At 35.9% G+C, this 19,477-nt stretch overlaps 1 protein-coding gene across 6 annotated transcripts in view; it reads right to left on the reverse strand.

Annotated features, from left to right (window-relative positions):
* LOC150099843 (protein Gawky-like) overlaps window positions 1-19,477 on the reverse strand; it is a 580,239-nt gene that overhangs the window by 37,205 nt on the left and 523,557 nt on the right. For all 6 annotated transcript variants that reach the window (XM_090404074.1, XM_090404072.1, XM_090404073.1 and 3 more), the window contains 2 exons: window positions 17,960-18,843; window positions 5,430-5,647 (listed from right to left, as the gene is read on the reverse strand). In XM_090404074.1, the coding sequence (XP_090260200.1) occupies window positions 5,430-5,647; window positions 17,960-18,843 (1,102 nt within the window). The remainder of the gene's footprint in view (window positions 1-5,429; window positions 5,648-17,959; window positions 18,844-19,477) is intronic.

Raw genomic sequence — 19,477 nt, forward strand, 5'->3', positions numbered from 1 at the left:
ATGCGGAGGTAGCAGGGTTTTTTCTCCCGGAAACTCGGCCGTTCAGAACACACGCAATTTACAGCCAAAAAATACTAGTTGTGCTGGGTGGGCAGTAGATGGCGTTGATTGGTAGTAGTGGCGGAGACAGTTGTATAGTGGGTGTCCTCCCGCGATGAGCTTCGGACTCCTTGGAGGTGTCATGAATAATAATAATAAAGGGCAAATTTATATAAATTATCCACAAAAATAATTTAATAGGAAAGAGAAAATTCACAAAACAACAAGAGCGTAACTCTCCACAACAAGTCTCCACTTGTTGTGGAGAGTTACTTTTAACAATGTACAGTCACCTGATCAAGTCTTTCACTTTCTCTTCACACAAGATAATTGTATTTTTTTTTTTTAAACAACAACATTAAAAAGCCTTTTCATTACATAAAATGTTCAAGTATTTAAATACACTTAGCTAACTCATGTGAGATGTAAAAATAAGCTATGGACAATACTATAATACAACTTCATACTTATTTAAGGGTTAAAGGTGTCTGAAGAATAAGATGTATACATAAACTACAGTATTTAATTAAATTGTGAAAATTAATTTTCACAATAGTGGGGAAAACAGAATTCTTTTTTTTAAACAACGGATTGTCTATTATTTAAGCCATGTGCACTGTATGAATGTGTAAAGTTAATACTGAACTAAATTAATGCACTGATTTGATTATAAAATGTATTTATTGTAAATGATAATAATTTAATTTAAATACATTCATAATGTGAGAAATTTACTTGTTTTGCTTGAAGTGCGTGAGATTTAAAGTTTTCAAGTAAAGAGGCATAACGATAAGATGTAATTTGGCTCGTTCTTGCTTCCTGACTGAAATAAAATCCAGAAGCATGATGTGTAGTGCATAATATTGTTGTGAAAGAAATTAGGGGGATTTTTGGAACTCTATAGTGAATATTTATGAAGTCTTTCATATAGAAAAAAAAAATGTTTAAAAGTTATCAATTGTTATATTATGACAATGACAACAGAATAGGTGTTTGGAAAAGAGGATATGTGAGGTTGAGTTTTTAATAACTGTCCAATTTTTCAGTCTTTCACATAGCAAAAAAATAAAAAATAAAACAAAGAAATGCTCCAGTTGCATTTCTAATGGCTTGATGGTGAATAGAGTCTAGCCATCACAGGGTACTCTCCCTGGCAAAAGCATCAACTTAGACCCATAATTAAGTTTTGATCTTATCAATGCCCTATAGAAATGAAGCAAAGAACATCTGTCAGCACCTCAAGAGGCAGACGATAGGGGTGTGAAGGATGTTCACTGCTTTGTGGCACATATCTCACAAATGCCTTATATGAGGGAGAAAGGTAAATTTATTGTCAAATATGAATTCCAACAACATGGCTTCTGGTGCAACTAAGATTAATGATTGTAATAATGAAGGTGCAGTCATCGACATACAGGGCATTACTTACCATTGGGAAAAGTTGTTCTATTATTGAGTTGACTTTGAAAAAAGCATGACACTCAACACTGAACCTTGGAGGACTCTCTTGAAAGATTCCAATCAGACTTGGGAAGATTTGGTTAGATAGGAAAAAAAATCTCTCTCTCTCTCTCTATATATATATATTCATTTTTAATATAAACTGACTAAAAACCCGAGAATTATAACAAATTGAGATTTATTTGAAAATGCAACATGTTTCGTCGAGATTGACTTCATCAGGCGTTAAGAACATAGAAAGATATTAAAAGATACTGAAATAAACATTGAGACACTCTAAAGCTATACAATTACAAATTTATGATATTCGACTGTAAATTACAGTTATTATGAACTTGTGCTATAGTCCGTGTTAAAGTTCTATTGTTGTACCCTTGTGTGTGTGTGGAACCATGCGATCTCCAATATCTGATATATCTCCAGTACGCCAACATGAAGTAAATTGGACAACAACTTCAAACCTACACATTTGCAATGATGAGGTAGAACGCCGCATTGTAGAGTCAAAAGAAATCACCTTGGACCCTCTTCATATGAACAATAATCTCAGCTATAATTTGCCTGACTCTTTCAGCTCTACTATCAGATACTGGAGATTGCGTGGTTCCACACACGCACAAGTGTACAACAATAGAACTTTAACATGGACTATAGCACAAGTTCATAATAACTGTAATTTACAGTCGAATATCATAACTTTATAATTGTATAGCTTTAGAGTGTCTCAATGTTTATTTCAGTCTCTTTTAATATCTTTCTATGTTCTTAACACCTGATGAAGTCAATCTCGACGAAACATGTTGCGTTTTCAAATAAATCTCAATTTGTTATAATGTTTTTAGTCAGTTTATATTAAAAATGAACATATTCCAACCCCGAGTTAATAGTAGTAGTCATATATATATATATATATATATATATATATATATATATATATATAAAAGAGAGAAATTCCCTCAGACCAAAGTTCTGTTAAGTCTTTCAGTAATCCAAATCTCCAAGCAGTATCATATGCTCTTTCCATATCAAAGAAACCAATATTAGATAATTGTATTTTAGGAATGCATTTCTAATAGATGGCACCAGCCAGACAAGATGATCAGTAGTAGAATGGTATTTTCTGGAGAAAGATCGTATTCTGGAAAAAGGTTGTTTCCCTCCAGAAAGTATTAACAGATGAGAGTTAATAAATATTTACAGAATCTTGCACATGCAGCTGGTAAGGCAATTGGAAGGTAGTTATTTGAAAAATTTTTCCCCAACAAGGAAAGATCCCTTTCCCTGGCTTAGGAAAGGCAATTCAATAAATTGCCTTTCAAATTCAAATTCAATAAATTGCCTTTTGCCAGGTATCTGAAAATACATCCACACAGAAAATTCTGTTGTAAAGATGCAGCAGTTGATCTGTGGATGTTAGCAAATGTTTTACCATCTCATAATGGATATTATTTGGTCCAACAGCACTTCAGCAAAGTACCTTTCATTTTGAATGACCAGCTGTACTCTTCAGTGACAGTCAAAGAAAAAAGAATTTATTGTTTTTCTGCTGTTTATTTTTTATTTTTTGGGGGGGTTGCTAGGAACTGAGGGGGAGGAAATAAGACGATGCTGATGTTTTAGCAAAAATTCTCTTGAGCATGTAGGCAACTGTGCAACCATTATGCTCAAGGAGGGAGAGCTGGGGATGTATCTTCTGCCCTTTTAGATTTTTTTCCCATACTTTTTTGCTGTTGGTGGACCTTGCTATACTATACGTATATTGGATCTAAGTTTCCTTCCGGCTCTGATGATGGATGTGTCTTGTTCAAGCTCAAGCACGTTTGAAAGTAGTTAGGTTTGTTGTTGCTGTGGTGTATCTGCAGAAAATACCACAAGCTTTCTTCTGGGCTTCTTTTGATGCTGTGTAATTGTCATTTTACCATAACGAATGTGGAAACAAACTAATATTTTAGGAATTGAAGTTGTGGCACCTTGCATAATGCACTCTGTCACATGATTCATTGCATCACTAACAGAAGATGAGCTGACTGCAGAATCGAATTCTGTTAATGAGGAAGTGATCACTACCAAACATGTTCTAATCAGTTTCCTACTTAAATAGTGGAAAAAGGGAGTGAACGCTATGTTAACCAAATGGCAGTAAATGTTTCAGTAGGCTTTTGGAAGGTGTTGCTTTCTGTGTTGAAGTGATTATTGCTGTTGGGCATATGCTCCACAACTCTTCCTATGATGTTTGTGTGAAGCTATCCCACAGAGTGTTGTGTCCATTTAAATCTCCTATTAAAAGTAAAGGGGATGGTAACTGCAATATCACATTATCTGCTGCAATAAGCATGAAATTTGGTTTATATTTCTGCAAGAGGACCTTAATGTTGTTGCTTTGTCAGAATCCACAACAATTCCATTGTGGGAATGTTTCCATTATTTCTCTTTTGGTAGTGTCATCTGGCTTCTAATGTCGAGAGGTTTTGCTTTCATTAGTCTTGGATTTTTTTCTGTGTTGAGAATTATGGACAGCCAGTACCGTCATTGTTTCATCTTCTGAAAAAAATATCCAAGATGTAAAATTTCACTCCCTAGGGCATTCAGTATATTAATTGTATTATCATCCTGAAGTGGGGGGGGGGGGGAGGTATCCATGCTATCTGTTGATAGGCCATATTATAAGGGTCTGGAGACTTGTTTTTGATCCTCTGTGGCATACATTCCATTATTTTATTTTTTTAATAAGAGGAATTTTGTGTAGTGGGGACCTTTTTTGGTATGTCTTCTTCAGGAAAGAAGACTAGTCATAGTTTCAAGGCTGGAACTTAAACAAAATATACAGACCATTTAGTATCTTGGGAGTCATGGTAATGATTTTGGAGAAGCTGGCCAAAGAAAAAATTCAGGAATAGGCGAATAAGAATATGATCATCTATGTGGGACAGCATTCCTTGGGACTCAATTTTTCATTTGGAGAATGGCAAATTAGTGAAATAGGTTTCCAGGGTCTGCTGCAAAGTGCTTTATTGTCAAATGCATTCAAGGAGAGGTACAACAGGTATAGTATGCACAGTCTGAGCCTCTCATGATGAGTCTTTGAACTCCAGAGTCCCAAATAATAATATTTGTGAAGTAAATTTGGAAAATTTTGCAAGGTTTGCCTTTTCTATATTATTTTTGTTTGTATGCCTTCTTTACTAGTCATGGAGAATTTCATCAAACTCATCTACAAACAAATTCTGGCCTTGGTAAACTGCCCTTCCCTTCATATGGTTATGGTATGGTAGCAAGATTCAACAGATGATCAGAGGCTTCTCAAGTGTTACCGTTAGACTGAGTTCAATATGCCATCTAGCAGAAAGATGTGTAGAATAACCCTCAAAATGAAGAAATGCTGAGTCTTTGTGAATGTCTAATGTAACGCAAAAAACATCACTCAAAATGCATACTGCAATACAAAAACGTTTGGTCTTTACTGTAGTGTACAAATGTGACTTTTGGCCACTTCACCAATAAGAAAAGTAACTTGACACCAAGTCCCTGTGATGTTAGTCCACTCCAGGCTAGTGATATTAACAAGCTCATCAACATAAACATGTCAGCTGAGGATTTTGTAGTGGCGAAAACATAAGTTGTCAGCATTTCAGTCTACTAAAGTTTAGTCCCAGGCACTGAACTTGCCTACCTTTGCTATACTGAGAGCAATATCTACAGCCACTTCAGACACAAACCAACTTATCCTTTGAAATGAACCATCTATATCCTTTACAGATCTAGATGGTTCTCTATGTATCAGATTAATTCAAATTAAAAGCTGAATAAAATGTTACCTCCAACACAAACATAATTTAAAAATATGCAAAACTTACTTAGGAAAAATTAAATGATTTAACTTCAGTTTATTAGTAATTTCACTAAGAAATTAAGTATGAGAACAAGATTACCAGAAGACATTCCAGATCTATTATCTCCACTTCCCCAACTGTGACGAGCATTCTGTGCAGATCCCCATGAGCCACCAATGTTCTTCCCCTGACCGGATAGACCAGGTGGAGGTCCACGTGTCTTTGAAACAGGTGTTACCCATAAATCAGAATTTGGAATTGAATCTTGATTCAAAGGACCCCAGCCACCTTTTGAGCTAGATTTCATTCCTAGTGAGCTAAAAATGAACAAGTAGACAATATTAAAACCAAAATACAATATCAGAAAATTTTTAATGTCTAAATTATATTTAGTAAAAAACAAGTACCCAAAAACTATTAGATATGAAGTTCATAACTAGAAACAATGCAAATATAAATAAAACACTGTAAGAACTCGCAGAATTAAAGGAGTAGCATGTCAACACATAACCTGGTATTATCAAAACAAACACATGAGATACTGTTTAAACAGTAACTATCACCATCATCATTATCCTGTATAGGAATAGGCTTAGTGGTTTGTTATGATCTCCAGAGATTTTTTGATTCGTCTTCCTGGCAGTCTTTCTCTAGGAATGTATCAAAGAACCTGTCAAGGTATCTCTGGTCCTATCAATTCTGTTGACATGCTACAACTATTATTTGCTTATATTGCTGGATATACTGTATTATAGTGTATTATAGATACCAGATATGATATCAACATCTGGTCTAGTGATATATATCCTGCAGTTGTCATAAATTTCATTTCAACTGATAAGTTGTTGCTCATCTTGTTTTCTGACAGTCTAGGCTTTGCTCCCAAAGGTTAGTACTGGTCTTGCTAGTGGCTTGTATATTTAATTCTCGTATGCCTCTATATTGCTGGATTAAAAACTTCAATCATTCTAAGTGCTCTTGATGCACTTTTGAATTATTAATGTCAATTTCCTCTTTATAACTTATACAATAACGAAAATAGATGAAATATCCCTTATTATTATTAGACTCATCGAGGAAGGCATACATCTACACCAGCTGTCATACCTTCTCTTAAACTAATTCACATTAGATGCACTCACTACTTCAACAGGCAAACTATTTCACTCACAGCCCTATGAGAGAAAAATGTAGCTCCTACCCATTTCTTAACTACACACAAATTAAAACTTCCACAGATGGCTCTTTGCATTCTCTCCCAACTTTCCATATAATGAATATTAATTGATATCCCTTAATCCTCTGTCAAAAGTTTATAAACCCTCATCTGGCCTTGCAGACCATGTATTGGATACAGCTCAGAGGATCTCCTGGAAGAAAATCACCATGCTCTACCATAGTAAACTTAAAAATGAAAGCCCGTTTTGAGAATCTGCAGCAGAATTCAAAAATCAACCAAATTTAAATAAATATGAATGCATAAACGTTCCCAAGATTTGGGAAACAATAATTGTCAGATTCCACTTTACATTCTAGGCCACCTACAGAGGGCGCACCACCTAGATTGAACTTTAGAGTCATCCACGTGTTTCATTTAGTATTATGTTGTCTCTGTGTGTTACAAAAGTTATTTGTAATCCCTGATGTCTCAGTGACAGACATCAATTTTGGAAGCATTAAAATAAGATTTTAATCCTTTCCTAGTGCTAAAAAACTTTAGTCATCCACGTGTTTCATTTAGTATTATGTTGTCTCTGTGTGTTACAAAAGTTATTTGTAATCCCTGATGTCTCAGTGACAGACATCAATTTTGGAAGCATTAAAATTAGATTTTAATCCTTTCCTAGTGCTAAAAATATTCCATTAAACCTCCAACATGATGTCCTCCCAGCATTTGAGTCTTAACACACAGATTGAATTTCCCAATGCAGAAAAAGAAACTAGTCCACATAGGATGATCTGGAAGAGACTATTAAGAGCTTAATTAAGAGAGACTGCTTCTGTCTAAGTGATAGAGGCAGTTAATTTGCTTCAACATAAAAAAGACTGAGTGAGTGATGGTCGAAATGCATTAGTAGCTATCCATATAACCTGATGATGGATGGGATTTAAACATTGAAGATTATGCTACCTCACAGACCAATAATCAAGCTTTGAAAATTTAAGTACACGATAGAGAGGATACAGTGTGAATGAAAGTTGCTAATGGATAAATAGTTTGATTCTTAATTCTGGGTGAAGAGTGCATTTTTAACAGACCCTTTTTTTTTCTTCTGAAAACCTGAACCCATTACTAAGAGCCAATAGAGAGACACGATCAATTGATTGCTGGAGCTGTCTTTCAATTATCCTCATGTTACAAGAGTGCCATTAAATTGTGAGGTCACCAACATATTGAGCATTGCCTACAATGGGAGGAAGCTGTTCGGTGACAATTTGATAGCAAAAAAGTGTCACATTTAGACACAATCTTGGGGAACACCCTGTTCTTGATATGCTAAGATAGTGATGTACTTCCCAGCCTGATTTGGAAAGCTTGCCTGGACAGAAAGTTTTTAACAAATACCGAAAGGCGTCCTCTGAGACCTAGGTTAACACTGAAATCAGATGTTTTTGTTTCAGGAATGCATGTTATACAAGTTTCTAACCAGACCGAATTGAACAATGGGTATGAAAGCCACACTGTGTTGGAGAGATTGTTGCTTTTCAAATACAGAGAAGTCTGGCATTAACCATTTTCTTTAATATCTTTCAGAGGCAGATAGCTGGTGAGAGCAGTAGGTCATTAATTATTTGCTTGTGTTAAATCCTTTCCTGGTTTTGGGTTAGCAATGAGAACTGACTTATGACAAGAATCCAAAAACTATTCCTATTCAAGTATCCTGTTATATATATATATATATATATATATATTAAGAGAAAGTGATTCATAGAAGATGTTTTATCATTTGATAATGGATGTTATCAGGACCTACTACACTAGGGGTAAGAGAGAGAGAGAGAGTAAAGGAGTTCTATTTTGTTATCCCTTAAGAAATGACTGACTGCATGGATCAAGTTCATTGATAGAAAAATTTAGCCAATGTTTCTCTTACCGTTCTTTTAACATTAAAAATTCAGGAGGATATGAAGATGTTGCTGAGATTATGGCAAAAATCTCATAGTGTCTGCACTGGCTTTTGGGTTGAGCAACAACAACACATCCAATATGTTCCAAGATAGACAAATGATGTGTTCTAAATCTGTTCTTCATTTTCCAGATTTTATTCTTTAAAATTTTTGCACAGGGTGTTTAATTAATTAATGAGATAAATTAGATCCAAGATTGTTTTTGGCTCTGATGTCTCCCATAACATTCTTTGGCCTGAGCATACTCATCAAACTTAAAAGCTATTAAGTTTGATGTGTTAGGGCATCTATGAAATACCATGCTCTATCTTGATCTTTTTTTTTTTTTTTTTTTGTTGGCTGCTCGACACTCTGGGTTATACCAAGGCTTTGGATAGAGTATAAATCAAGATAATGTTTTTGAAATTGTGGCTGTTGCTGCCTAGACAATACAAACTGTTAGGTATTTTATTGCTTCAGTGATAGGTATCTGATTGCCTGCTTCAGCATTAAATTTTGCAAGGTAAGAATATTCCAGTCAACCTGGAATACTTTTTACTTTCTTGTAAAGATGTACTGCAAATAACAGGAAAATGATCAATTCCATAGATGTGCTTGACAACCCACATGAGCAGATTATAAGATCTACTGCAGAATATTAGCAGGAAAGTGTTGACTTTTCATTATGAAGGGAGAGGTCAAGATTATGAAGCATTTGCTCAATGATATGACCTCATCCATTTATGTTGGCACTACTTCATAGGATGTTGGGTCCATTAAAGTCACTGGTGAGAAGTATAGGCTGAGGCAGTTGCAAAATAAGACTATCATGTTCTCTCATTTAACTCATAACCGAGAGGTAAATAAACTCAACATACCATAAAAAAAGAAATCCCATGGATAAGCAAATTACTACTGCTTCCAGAGTGGCATTAAGCTGGACATGATGGAAAGGAATATGACTGTCCACTAGAAGGCTACTATCAGGACCATCTCCAGTTCTGTCCTTATGAACAACAATGAAATTATGTAAGGTGGGGCCCCTCGCTTGGTTTTAAATGTTTCCTGCAGACAGAAACAGAATAGCTTGCATTTCTGCAGCAGGATCTGATATCTTGATATGTTCTGATATGTTGTATCTAATATCCATTCTGCCTATGTAATTTTAATCACCAAAATGAAGCCTCGTACGGCATGCACAGGAGTAGGCTGGATTATCACTCTGAGAGTTAATACATTTATTTTTCTTTGCAGAGCAACATTTACTATGGCAGACACAAGTGGTTGAGTCATGAAAGCATTTTGGATATACTCATATTTCTGACATTTAAAGCATCTTAAAGACGTACAGCCTAACAGGATAGCTGAAATAGCCTGCTCCTTGATCTTTATGCTCTGAGCATATCACCTCATCTAGAAGCATTTAATTTTTCTTATGAGGAGTTACTGTAACTTGTATTCCATCCGCTGATATTGCTTTCAGTAGTTTTTGTGAGTGTTGCTTGCGTGTTTCAACAAGGGTATCACCAAAACAGTTTCTTAACTGTTTTGGGAGACTCTGCCAGTCTTAAACCTTTTTAAATAAAGAAGGGCAACATTTTCTGTACTGGCATTTCATGTTACAGGGATGTTGAGAAACACTGGTATAATTATGTTGGTGTCATATGTCTTTTGTTTCTTACTTCTGTTATCAAATGATGTATCTATGGTATATCAGTTCTTCAATGGGATCTTGCGAGAACCACTGAAAAATTTGAGGATGAGGAATTCGTGCTCAAGGGAGTTTTTTTTAATTCAGTGCCAGAGCTTCCCACACAAAATGGAGCCACACATGGATGCCCACTATCCAGCAAGCAATAAATGTGCTTGGAAGTGGATCATTCGAGTTACCACAGATGCTATCTCAGCACCACAACAAGCCTTGGGCCGTATCCTTGGACCATGGGGTAAGAGACTTACTGTTGACCCTTGCAGGCAAGTTCACTAGATGACTGATCCTGGCCAGGCCATGTAGGACTACCCATCTTGCTGAAGCAGGGGTGAAAGGATGGTTTAAAATTACCAGGATCTCCCTTTCCTGATGTCCACAAGTCATACTACATGGAAAACATGGCATTGGATCCCAGTGATGGTGGTCTTGAAGACAGGATATTAAAGATTAAGGAGATATAGAACAAAGAAAAAGAGAAAGAATAAAAAGGACCAGTACCATGACTGAGAGGTCCTCTCCACCACACACACAGGTGGTATATAGGGTTGTTTTAGTGTCCCCTTACACTGCTTTCCCCCTCTTCTCCCACTATCTTTGCTTCCTGATACATAATGTTCTGCTCTGCCTTGATCTTTTCTTAATCTCGGTCTCATCCTTTTACCTTTTGCATGCACTGGCTTGATGACCTCCCACACAGTAAGCATATTTGCATGTTTTGTTTTTGCAATTTTAATGCTCTTTGAGCATTGATGACAGAGTCATGACAGTCTGAGTAAGTCCTATTTGAACACTTTGCAGTGCCAAGGGTTCAAATAGTCGAACACTTTGCAGTGCTAAGTGTTCAAATCGGTGTTCTAAGCAATGCAAAGTATTCAAATACAGGAGAACAAAAAAAAGACCCAGGAGAAGCAGAGTAAGGAATATAGGAAGAAAATACAAAAAGATGAAAAAAAGATAAAAGGATAGTACCACAACTGGATGTTCACTCCACTGTAAATAGGCATATACAATCTATACGGTTTGCATTATAAAGGAACTACTACACTATTGTAATTTATAAAGAGAGAGAGTATAGATAGCAGCTCAATAATTTTCCGTTTAGGTTTAGACAACGTAGGAGACCTCAGCACTCTTTTTGAAGTGGAATTCAAATTTGGAGATGATTTTTAATAGTGACTTTGAATTACAAATGTAAGGCTCTGGTGGCTTGCTGCTAATCTCATGTTCTGCAAGAGCAGACCTCTGATGTTTAATCAACTGAATATGAGAGTAAAATGCATTAAAAATAAATAAATTGGCCAGTATGTCCAAAATTAGGATAAGTTGTAGTTATATGGAATTTACAGATGACAGGCAGCAACAATGGAGGAATTCTTATATGGTGATTAAGTGGTTAGTGATACACAAACCAAAGTATCAATTTTTTACAGTACTATCTTATTCAAATTTATTAAAAAAAATATATATGTATTTTTTTAAGTGGTAAGAAACTTTCATTAGCTAATAATAAAGCAAATTTATGAGTTTAATTGACTGATTACATTTTCTAATTAGAGCTTAAAGGAATAGAGTTCCTACATAAAAATATTACTGCTACAATTCTATGCAAATTACACTATGATTTGATTCTTTATTAATCAAGTGTTTTAAGGAATAAAGGTAAAGAATGCTTTTGAATAATTTATTCATCCACTGAATTACATACTTAAGGTAATCAAATATACCTAAGCCTCAATATCTCATACCATATCAATGATTCTTTTTGGTTTGAAAGATGAGGATTCAGCTGAAAACTTTTTCCAAGGGTTTCCAACTGAAGATATGTTAACAAATCTAATACCAAAAATGTAGGCTTTTTTTTCCCCACTGTTCAGCAGGTGTCATAAAGAAAAAGCTGACTAAATTGCAGAACCTGCAGTCATTGTTCTCAATTTCCAATGATCCCAATGTGGAGGGGAAGGGAGTATACCAAGCTTTTACAAAGAACTTAGAGAAATGGCATATAATGCACCTTTGATAGCATTTCACCATTATGTAATTTGATGCAAGCCCTATTAGCATGCAGTTCAGCAGTAGCTGGTACATTCTTGCAGGATATAATTAGATATTATGCTTAGTGGGTGAAAAACAGCTACAGATCCCACTAGACACCGATTCTGGAATATCTGTATACAGGTATAAAATCGGGATGCTTAATGGTCAAAGCTGTATAAATGAGAGGAGACCTCCACATAGCCTTTAACGGAATGCGGAGAACCGACCAACGCTTCTGAACTAATGTCCAATCCTCACCTTCTCGTACACCCTGTTAGGTATCTACTTGGATACTGAACGAATGAGGATGGGCTGGCAATTTGGGATTTAGCCGACCAAATTGTATTCTAATTGGTTAAACCAAAATAAAAAATGATGGCACAACATGATAAAATTTCATGCCAGCTGGGGTGTCGCCTGGTTAAACAAGGCCCCCGTTGTTTTCGCCAGGGAAGCAGGGCGAACAACGAAAAGTCAACTACTGGAACAAATCTGAAAACACACCCCAACTCAACATCACCAGCATTAAAGATCGGTACTATCAACATAAGACTGAATGGCAGAGAAATGGAGCTAGCTGAGGAATTAGATAAGTACCAAATCAACATAATAAGGGTGACTGAAACAAAAAAGACAAAAACTGGTGAAATCTTCCTGAGCAATAAATACAAAATGTTATATTCAGGCAAAGACAATCAAGGAAAAGAAGAAGAAGTAGCCATAGTATACAACACAAAATACGAGGCTAATCTTCTTGAATGGCAGTCAGTCTCAAGTAGAGTAATGTGGGCAAATATGAGAATGGGGAACGGGACAATGAGACTTATTTGTGCCTATGGTCCCACAGAAGGTTCTACTAAGGTAGAATTGGAGGAATTTTGTGAGGCTTTAGAAAAGGTAACTAACACAATGAAAAAGGAAAAGTTGGTCCTTGTTGGGGATCTAAATAGCAGAGTAGGAAATGATTGTCAAATATACAAAAATATTTTCGGAAAATTTGGAGAAAAGAGCAAAGCTAATAATAATGGCAAATATCTGATGGATTTCTGCTCAAGACATCGACTGGTTATTACTAACACCATGTTCCAACATAAAAATGTGCACAAATTCACATGGAGAGAAGAGGCAAGGAATAAGAAAAGTCTCATTGACTATGTTATTGTTGATAGTGATGTTTTCTCCCTGGTGCAGGACACCAGGGTGTACAGAGGATTTGAAATTGGAAGTGATCACTATTTAGTCTTGAGCAGGATAAAATTGAATTTCATATTGAAAAGAATAGCATGTAAGAAAGTTTTAAAGCAAATAAAAGTTGAGCAGCTCTCAGATTTGAACTGTACACTAAAATACACAAAGATTATTGAAGAAAAAATGAAACAGTTTGAGAACAGGAATCAAACCTTGGAGATTCAGTGGCAAGCCTTGAAGAAAGCCCTGACTGATTCAGCTAGAGAGGCATGTGGTGAAGTTGTTTGCAAGGATAGAAAAATTAGAACTCCATGGTGGACACAGGAAGTTAAAGAGGCAGTGAAGGAAAAGAAGAAAACACATCAATAGTTCAGTGTGTAAAACTAGCTAAACAAAAGTCACAGGAGGACTTTGGCAAGAATATAGAAAATAAATATCAAGAAGGTGGCAAAATATTCTGGAGGTTGTTGAAGAAGCTTAGGAATGGAGGAAAGAGTGCTGTAAAAGGAGTTAGAGATGATAAAGGTGACATGAAAACAGGAGAAAAAGAAATCCTTGAAGTATGGAGTAATTACTTTGAAAAACTGCTAAATGAAACAAGCAGTGGTGACAGCACAGTGGTAAAAAACACTGACCAGGCATGCAGTCAGGAATATATATCCATACTTGAAGTAGAAAAAGCCATCAAAGGCTTAAAATGTGGAAAGGCAGCAGGAGTAGATGATATTCGACCAGAAATGCTGAAGTATGGTGGTATAAGAGTCTTACAGTGGCTGCACTGCATAGTTCAGAAAGCCTGGACAGAGGGACGAATTCCCGATGATTGGAGTAGAGCTCTCATAGTACCCATATATAAAAAGGGAAATAAAACTGAATGTGAGAATTACAGAGGTATTTCCCTACTGGGTGTTCCTGGCAAGATCTATGCAAGTATACTTGAGAAACGGTTGAGAAGAATTGTGGAAGAAAAGCTTCGTGAAGAACAAGCTGGAATAAGGCCAAATAGAGGCTGTCAGGATCAGATCTTCACTTTACGACAAACAGTCGAGAAAGCATGGGAATATAACAAATATCTGTATTTAAGTTTTGTTGATTTGGAAAAGGCATATGACAAGGTGCCAAGAGAGAAGCTATTCAATACGCTACAGTTATATGGTGTCAATGGGGCATTATATCAAGCAATACTTAGTCTGTATTTGAGTTGTAAGTCAGCAGTTAGAATTGAAGGAAGTACAGGAAGATGGTTAAATGTTAAATCTGGTGTGAGACAAGGATGTACATTATCCCCTGTTATTCATTATCTATATGGATCACATTATGAAGGAAAGTGGTATTAAACATGATATCAAAATTGGAGATGTTAATCTCAGCTCTTTGCTTTATGCGGATGATGTTGTTCTTCTAAATAAACCCGCTACAAGTCTGCAATATTCTCTGACTAAATTGAATAACTGTTGTAATAAATATGGTATGAAGGTCAGCAATAAAAATAGGCAGAATCATAAAATGTCAACTGTGTTGAGAATGGAGAAAATGCTGACAAGTAAAACATTTCAGCTACTTAGGCACGATTTTTTAGTGAAGATGGTAAATTAAATATAGAAATAGACAACAGAATCAGCAAAGCTGGTATGGTGGGAAGTCAATTGAATAAATTCATATGGAATAAGAGAGAAATTAGTCGGAACACTAAATTTGCTGTATACAAGACAGTGTTCAAACCAGTTTTAACTTATGGATCTGATAGCTGGGTCAGAAGTAAAACACTTGACCAAAGACTAGAGACTGCAGATATGAGAGTTCTGAGAAAGATTATAGGTGTGAACAGATGGCATCGATGGCAATATCATATTAAAAACGAGGATATTAGGAAAGAACTTGACATTGTCAAGTTCTTTATATATGGATTGATATGGTACAAAGTGCCTTAGACGATAGAAATATAAGATCTGATAATGTTGGATTCTTGACAAGTAACAGACTGATTTGGAGGAAAATTGTAGATAAGAAGTTAGTAATGATGTAATTTTTTTCATGTAGTACTATCATATCCTGTACACCCCTTGAGGGTACATGGCAGGAATTTGATGATGATGATGAGGTATAAAATCAGGGTATTCTGCTCTCTGTATTAAAAAGAGCTACCGACATATGAGGGAAAGTTTGTGCGGAAGATTTCACTAAACTTGTACCTGCACAAAAACAAAATGCATGAAGGAAAATAGAGATACCAGAGTTGAAGCATGTTTAATGGCACATGCCATATTGGCAATAGCAATATCTAAAGCTTATATTATTTTATATGCAATACAAAGGGCATACAGCAGTCAGACATGTATGGCATTTCTTCCAAAAACACCTGGTCATGTGGAATGATCTCATTTTAAATGCATACTGCTATGATAGCTGCTGATGTCAATTCCTGTCTTTCAGTGTAAAGAACAGGAATAAGTGATGTTCACCAGCTGAAGTTCTATTGGCCTGATGTCCAGGTTGATCAAGCCATGAAAGCATACTAATCTCTTGTGAACACTGAATTGAAACCAATAATTAGGTTTTAATTAAAAAAATTGATTGGTATGAGTAGCAATGAAAACTAGGCTGCACTGATGAAGGTTTTTAGTTTGAAACAATCTGAATCCAAATTCCATCCAAGATACAAAGAATCTTTATAAGAACTTTTCAATAAGAAGTCAGCCAGCCTGTCTCATATGAAGTTAACATGTTTTTTCCCTTTTGAAATCTCAGATGGTATTGTATAATTATAAGTTTTTCATCCTAAAAAAACAGGCAAACTGGCAATATGAACACACCATTACCAACAATACAAAATTCAGTTTTAATTGCTTATGGCATAATTCTATACAAAAAACAACTTTATAGAGGGGTGGAAGTTAGTGTGTGAAGCACACTAACTTCCACTCTCTACACTTATTTTGTGTAAGAGAGTTAACTTCTTATTAAATCTCCACCACAAGAACTTGAACTATGCTACAAGTGAGTACTGTTTACCCTAGCCTTAGTTTAGGGTCAAGATAAAGATTGCAAATGCAATAAAAGTACACAAATAGCCACCCAGAATGAGAATTTAAACCCATGTCCAGGCACAAAGGGGAAAACATGGTCAATAACTTACTGCACCAGTCTTTCTTTTACCCTCATACTACAACATCAAGTTTCTGATATGTATGCTCAAGGGGTGTATGGCTACACTGACAGTACTACGATTAAATTTACATTATTACTAACTTCCTATCAACATTGTAATCCAAATTAGTCTATTACTTGTCAGTACTGCAATATTGTTGTTAACATTTCAGTCTTCTAAGGCACTTTCTGACCAAATCAATTCACCTAGATCTTGGACTTTTATTGAGTCTACCCATTTTTCTAACCTTTCCTCTCCCATTCTGTTTAAGTGCCCATACCACCTTAGATTGGCCATACTCCCCCTTATAAACTGTAAAGATGTCAATCTGGAATTTGGTATTACAAAATGCAATAATCACAATATGTGCAGGTGAGTTGCAGTATCTGGCCATCCTTTTTCTCCTCCTTTCTTATAGTTTATTTTCCTCCTTTCTTATAGTTTAGAAACTATAAGAAAGGAGGAAAATCTGTTGAGTCAAATCCTATGATCTTGGACAAGTTTTATATGCATCTTTATCTAGTCTCCAAGGAGGAACTGTGAGTTAACACTGAAGGGCACAACAATGTATGAAGCATTCCTATATCGGTGAGAATGCTGTGTGGTCAACTGGCATGTGCTCCATGAAGCAAGATGGAATTTGCAGTGAAGTTCGTTTTCTTGGAAGCACCTTTCAAATCGCTCAATTAAATGTACTCCTATTATCAGAGCAATTATCTTCATGCCTACTTCTGCAAATGAAGGAAAGTTTTGTGAAACTTGCTTGAAGAATATATACGCAAGTATAATAAAGCAAGATCTTTAACTTCTTTTATTGTGATTAAGGAATCTGAGATAAGAGAGAATGAGTGTGTAGAAATAAAAAAATAAATAAATAAAATAAAGATAAAAGAGGACAGTGATGAAATAAATGCTGTAAAGGAAGTTCCCATATTGTCAAATGAATATAGCAATGAATGCTATAATTTTTTTAGTATGATATTTGATATTATCCCTCCGAATTTGATTTAACTGTGAGGGTTTGTTTTTCAACCAATGTATGAGTCTTAGAATGACCATATAGTTATTTTTGTATTTAATAAGAATTTAGATATATAAAATAATATAAATTATTTACCAATGTAAATTTATAGAGAATATAATTTTGTTAATTTTTCTTAGGACAAAGAGAATGATCTAACATAGCAATTATATCTATCACATATATGTTATGTGACAGTCAATGAACCATCATGGGTACAAATCTCCACAAATGACTTATCATAACAGGCTGGATATGGAGACATGCATATCCTGGTCTATGAAGGCATTAATGATGTATTTATAGCATTCAAAGTAAGACAGGAGACCTGGTATCTGTCTTTGATAATATTTGGAGAAGAGAAATGATTGAATGTGTTCTTAAAGAAATAATAATAACAATAACAACAACTGAAGTACCTGTTATGTACAGCCGAAGTTGGTGGTGTGAAGACCCACGTGCTTGATGTTAAAGATGCTAGGGAAGACACTAAACTGTCATTACTGCTGGTTGTAGCTGGGCTAGTTTTTGAAGTCCAGTTAAATAGATCTGTATCCTTAATAGTGTTTAATGAAAGAGGAGATCGTGCAACACTTCCAGGTGTAATATGGGGATCGTCCTCCACGTTTTTTAACTGAGATGTCCCTTTCCAAGGTTTTCCAGGCTCAAATTCTGGGACCAGATCACTGAGATTATACGTAGAATGGGAAGAACTTGTAGGACCTGTTGTAGTGGGAGAGGAAGATGATTCTTTATTTTCAGAGGTAACAACCACACTATTGCCAATCGATGTTGGAAGAGTAGCTACAGATGAACTTGAAGTGCCTGTACTATTAGTACTACTTGTTGCAGTATCATTCACACCAGAAGTAGGAGTTGCAGTATCTGGCCATCCTCCAGAATCACTTTGAGGACGTGACAGACTAGACCAAGCACTGTCTCCTTGACTCAGCAATGGGTGAAGGCTGGAAGAGGGGTTGGAAATAGATGAAGGGGAATTTGAAGTTGATAGTTTAGAAAGGGATCCAGGGGCACGGCTAAAATCAGTTGGTGCACCATTATTGTTAGTGTTCTGATTTGCAGATGAACTGTTTACACTTGGTCCATCATCTTTCTCAAAAGAAGGTAGTTTCCACTGATTAAGGCGAGAATGAATTTGAGAAGGAGATTCTTTCAGTGACAAATCCCGAAAGTCTGTGTGCAATCCAGACATTGTGTCCAGGTTAGGTTTAAATAGTTCGGCAGAAGATGGCTGGAGAGTATGGATGGAAGGATGCTGGACAGCTTGATGCTGTAGTTGTTGCTGCAAAATAAAAAGCAAAAAAAAAACAATTATATAACACTTTGCGACGTTTCACAAAAAACTCTCATGCAAAATAAAAAAAAAATGAATGTAGTTAATTACCAATTAGACAACTGCTGGTGAAAAATTTCTTTATAATTCTCACTTAATAAAAATTATAGGTGTATGTAATATGATTTAGAAACTATAAGACAATAGTGTCCGCACGGTTAGCCCAGTGACTATGCACTTTGCAACCATATGCCTGGAGAAGGAGTGTCCTAGGTTTGATTCTCATCGCCGACGTGAGGAGCTCTAGGATCTTCCTCAGCCACAGCCAAGTTAGCTGGTCTTGGGGATGGGCAGCAGGGTCCCCCCCCCCCCCACAGTTTATCTGGGGTTTTTCATCCTGCAAGCAGGCAAACCTGCCCAGTGAACACACAGGCTACAGTCATAGGATACCTTCAAGAATAAGGAGTAATCAACCTATTCCATAAGATTTCGGTTCCGAATGCCTACACAGTGAAAAGTGTAGGTCTACATGTGAGTGTAAATTAGGAAGTCAGAAGTATAGATCATATAGGCAAAAACTTTTACTGCATGTGCAAAACTAATACTTTGGTATATAGTGAGAACTAAAAACTGATCCCCTTCC

Source organism: Typopeltis vanoorti, chromosome 14, assembly GCF_054136105.1.
Source record: "Typopeltis vanoorti isolate ZY-2024b chromosome 14, IOZ_Tvanoo_1.0, whole genome shotgun sequence".
Lineage (NCBI taxonomy): Eukaryota > Metazoa > Arthropoda > Arachnida > Uropygi > Thelyphonidae > Typopeltis > Typopeltis vanoorti.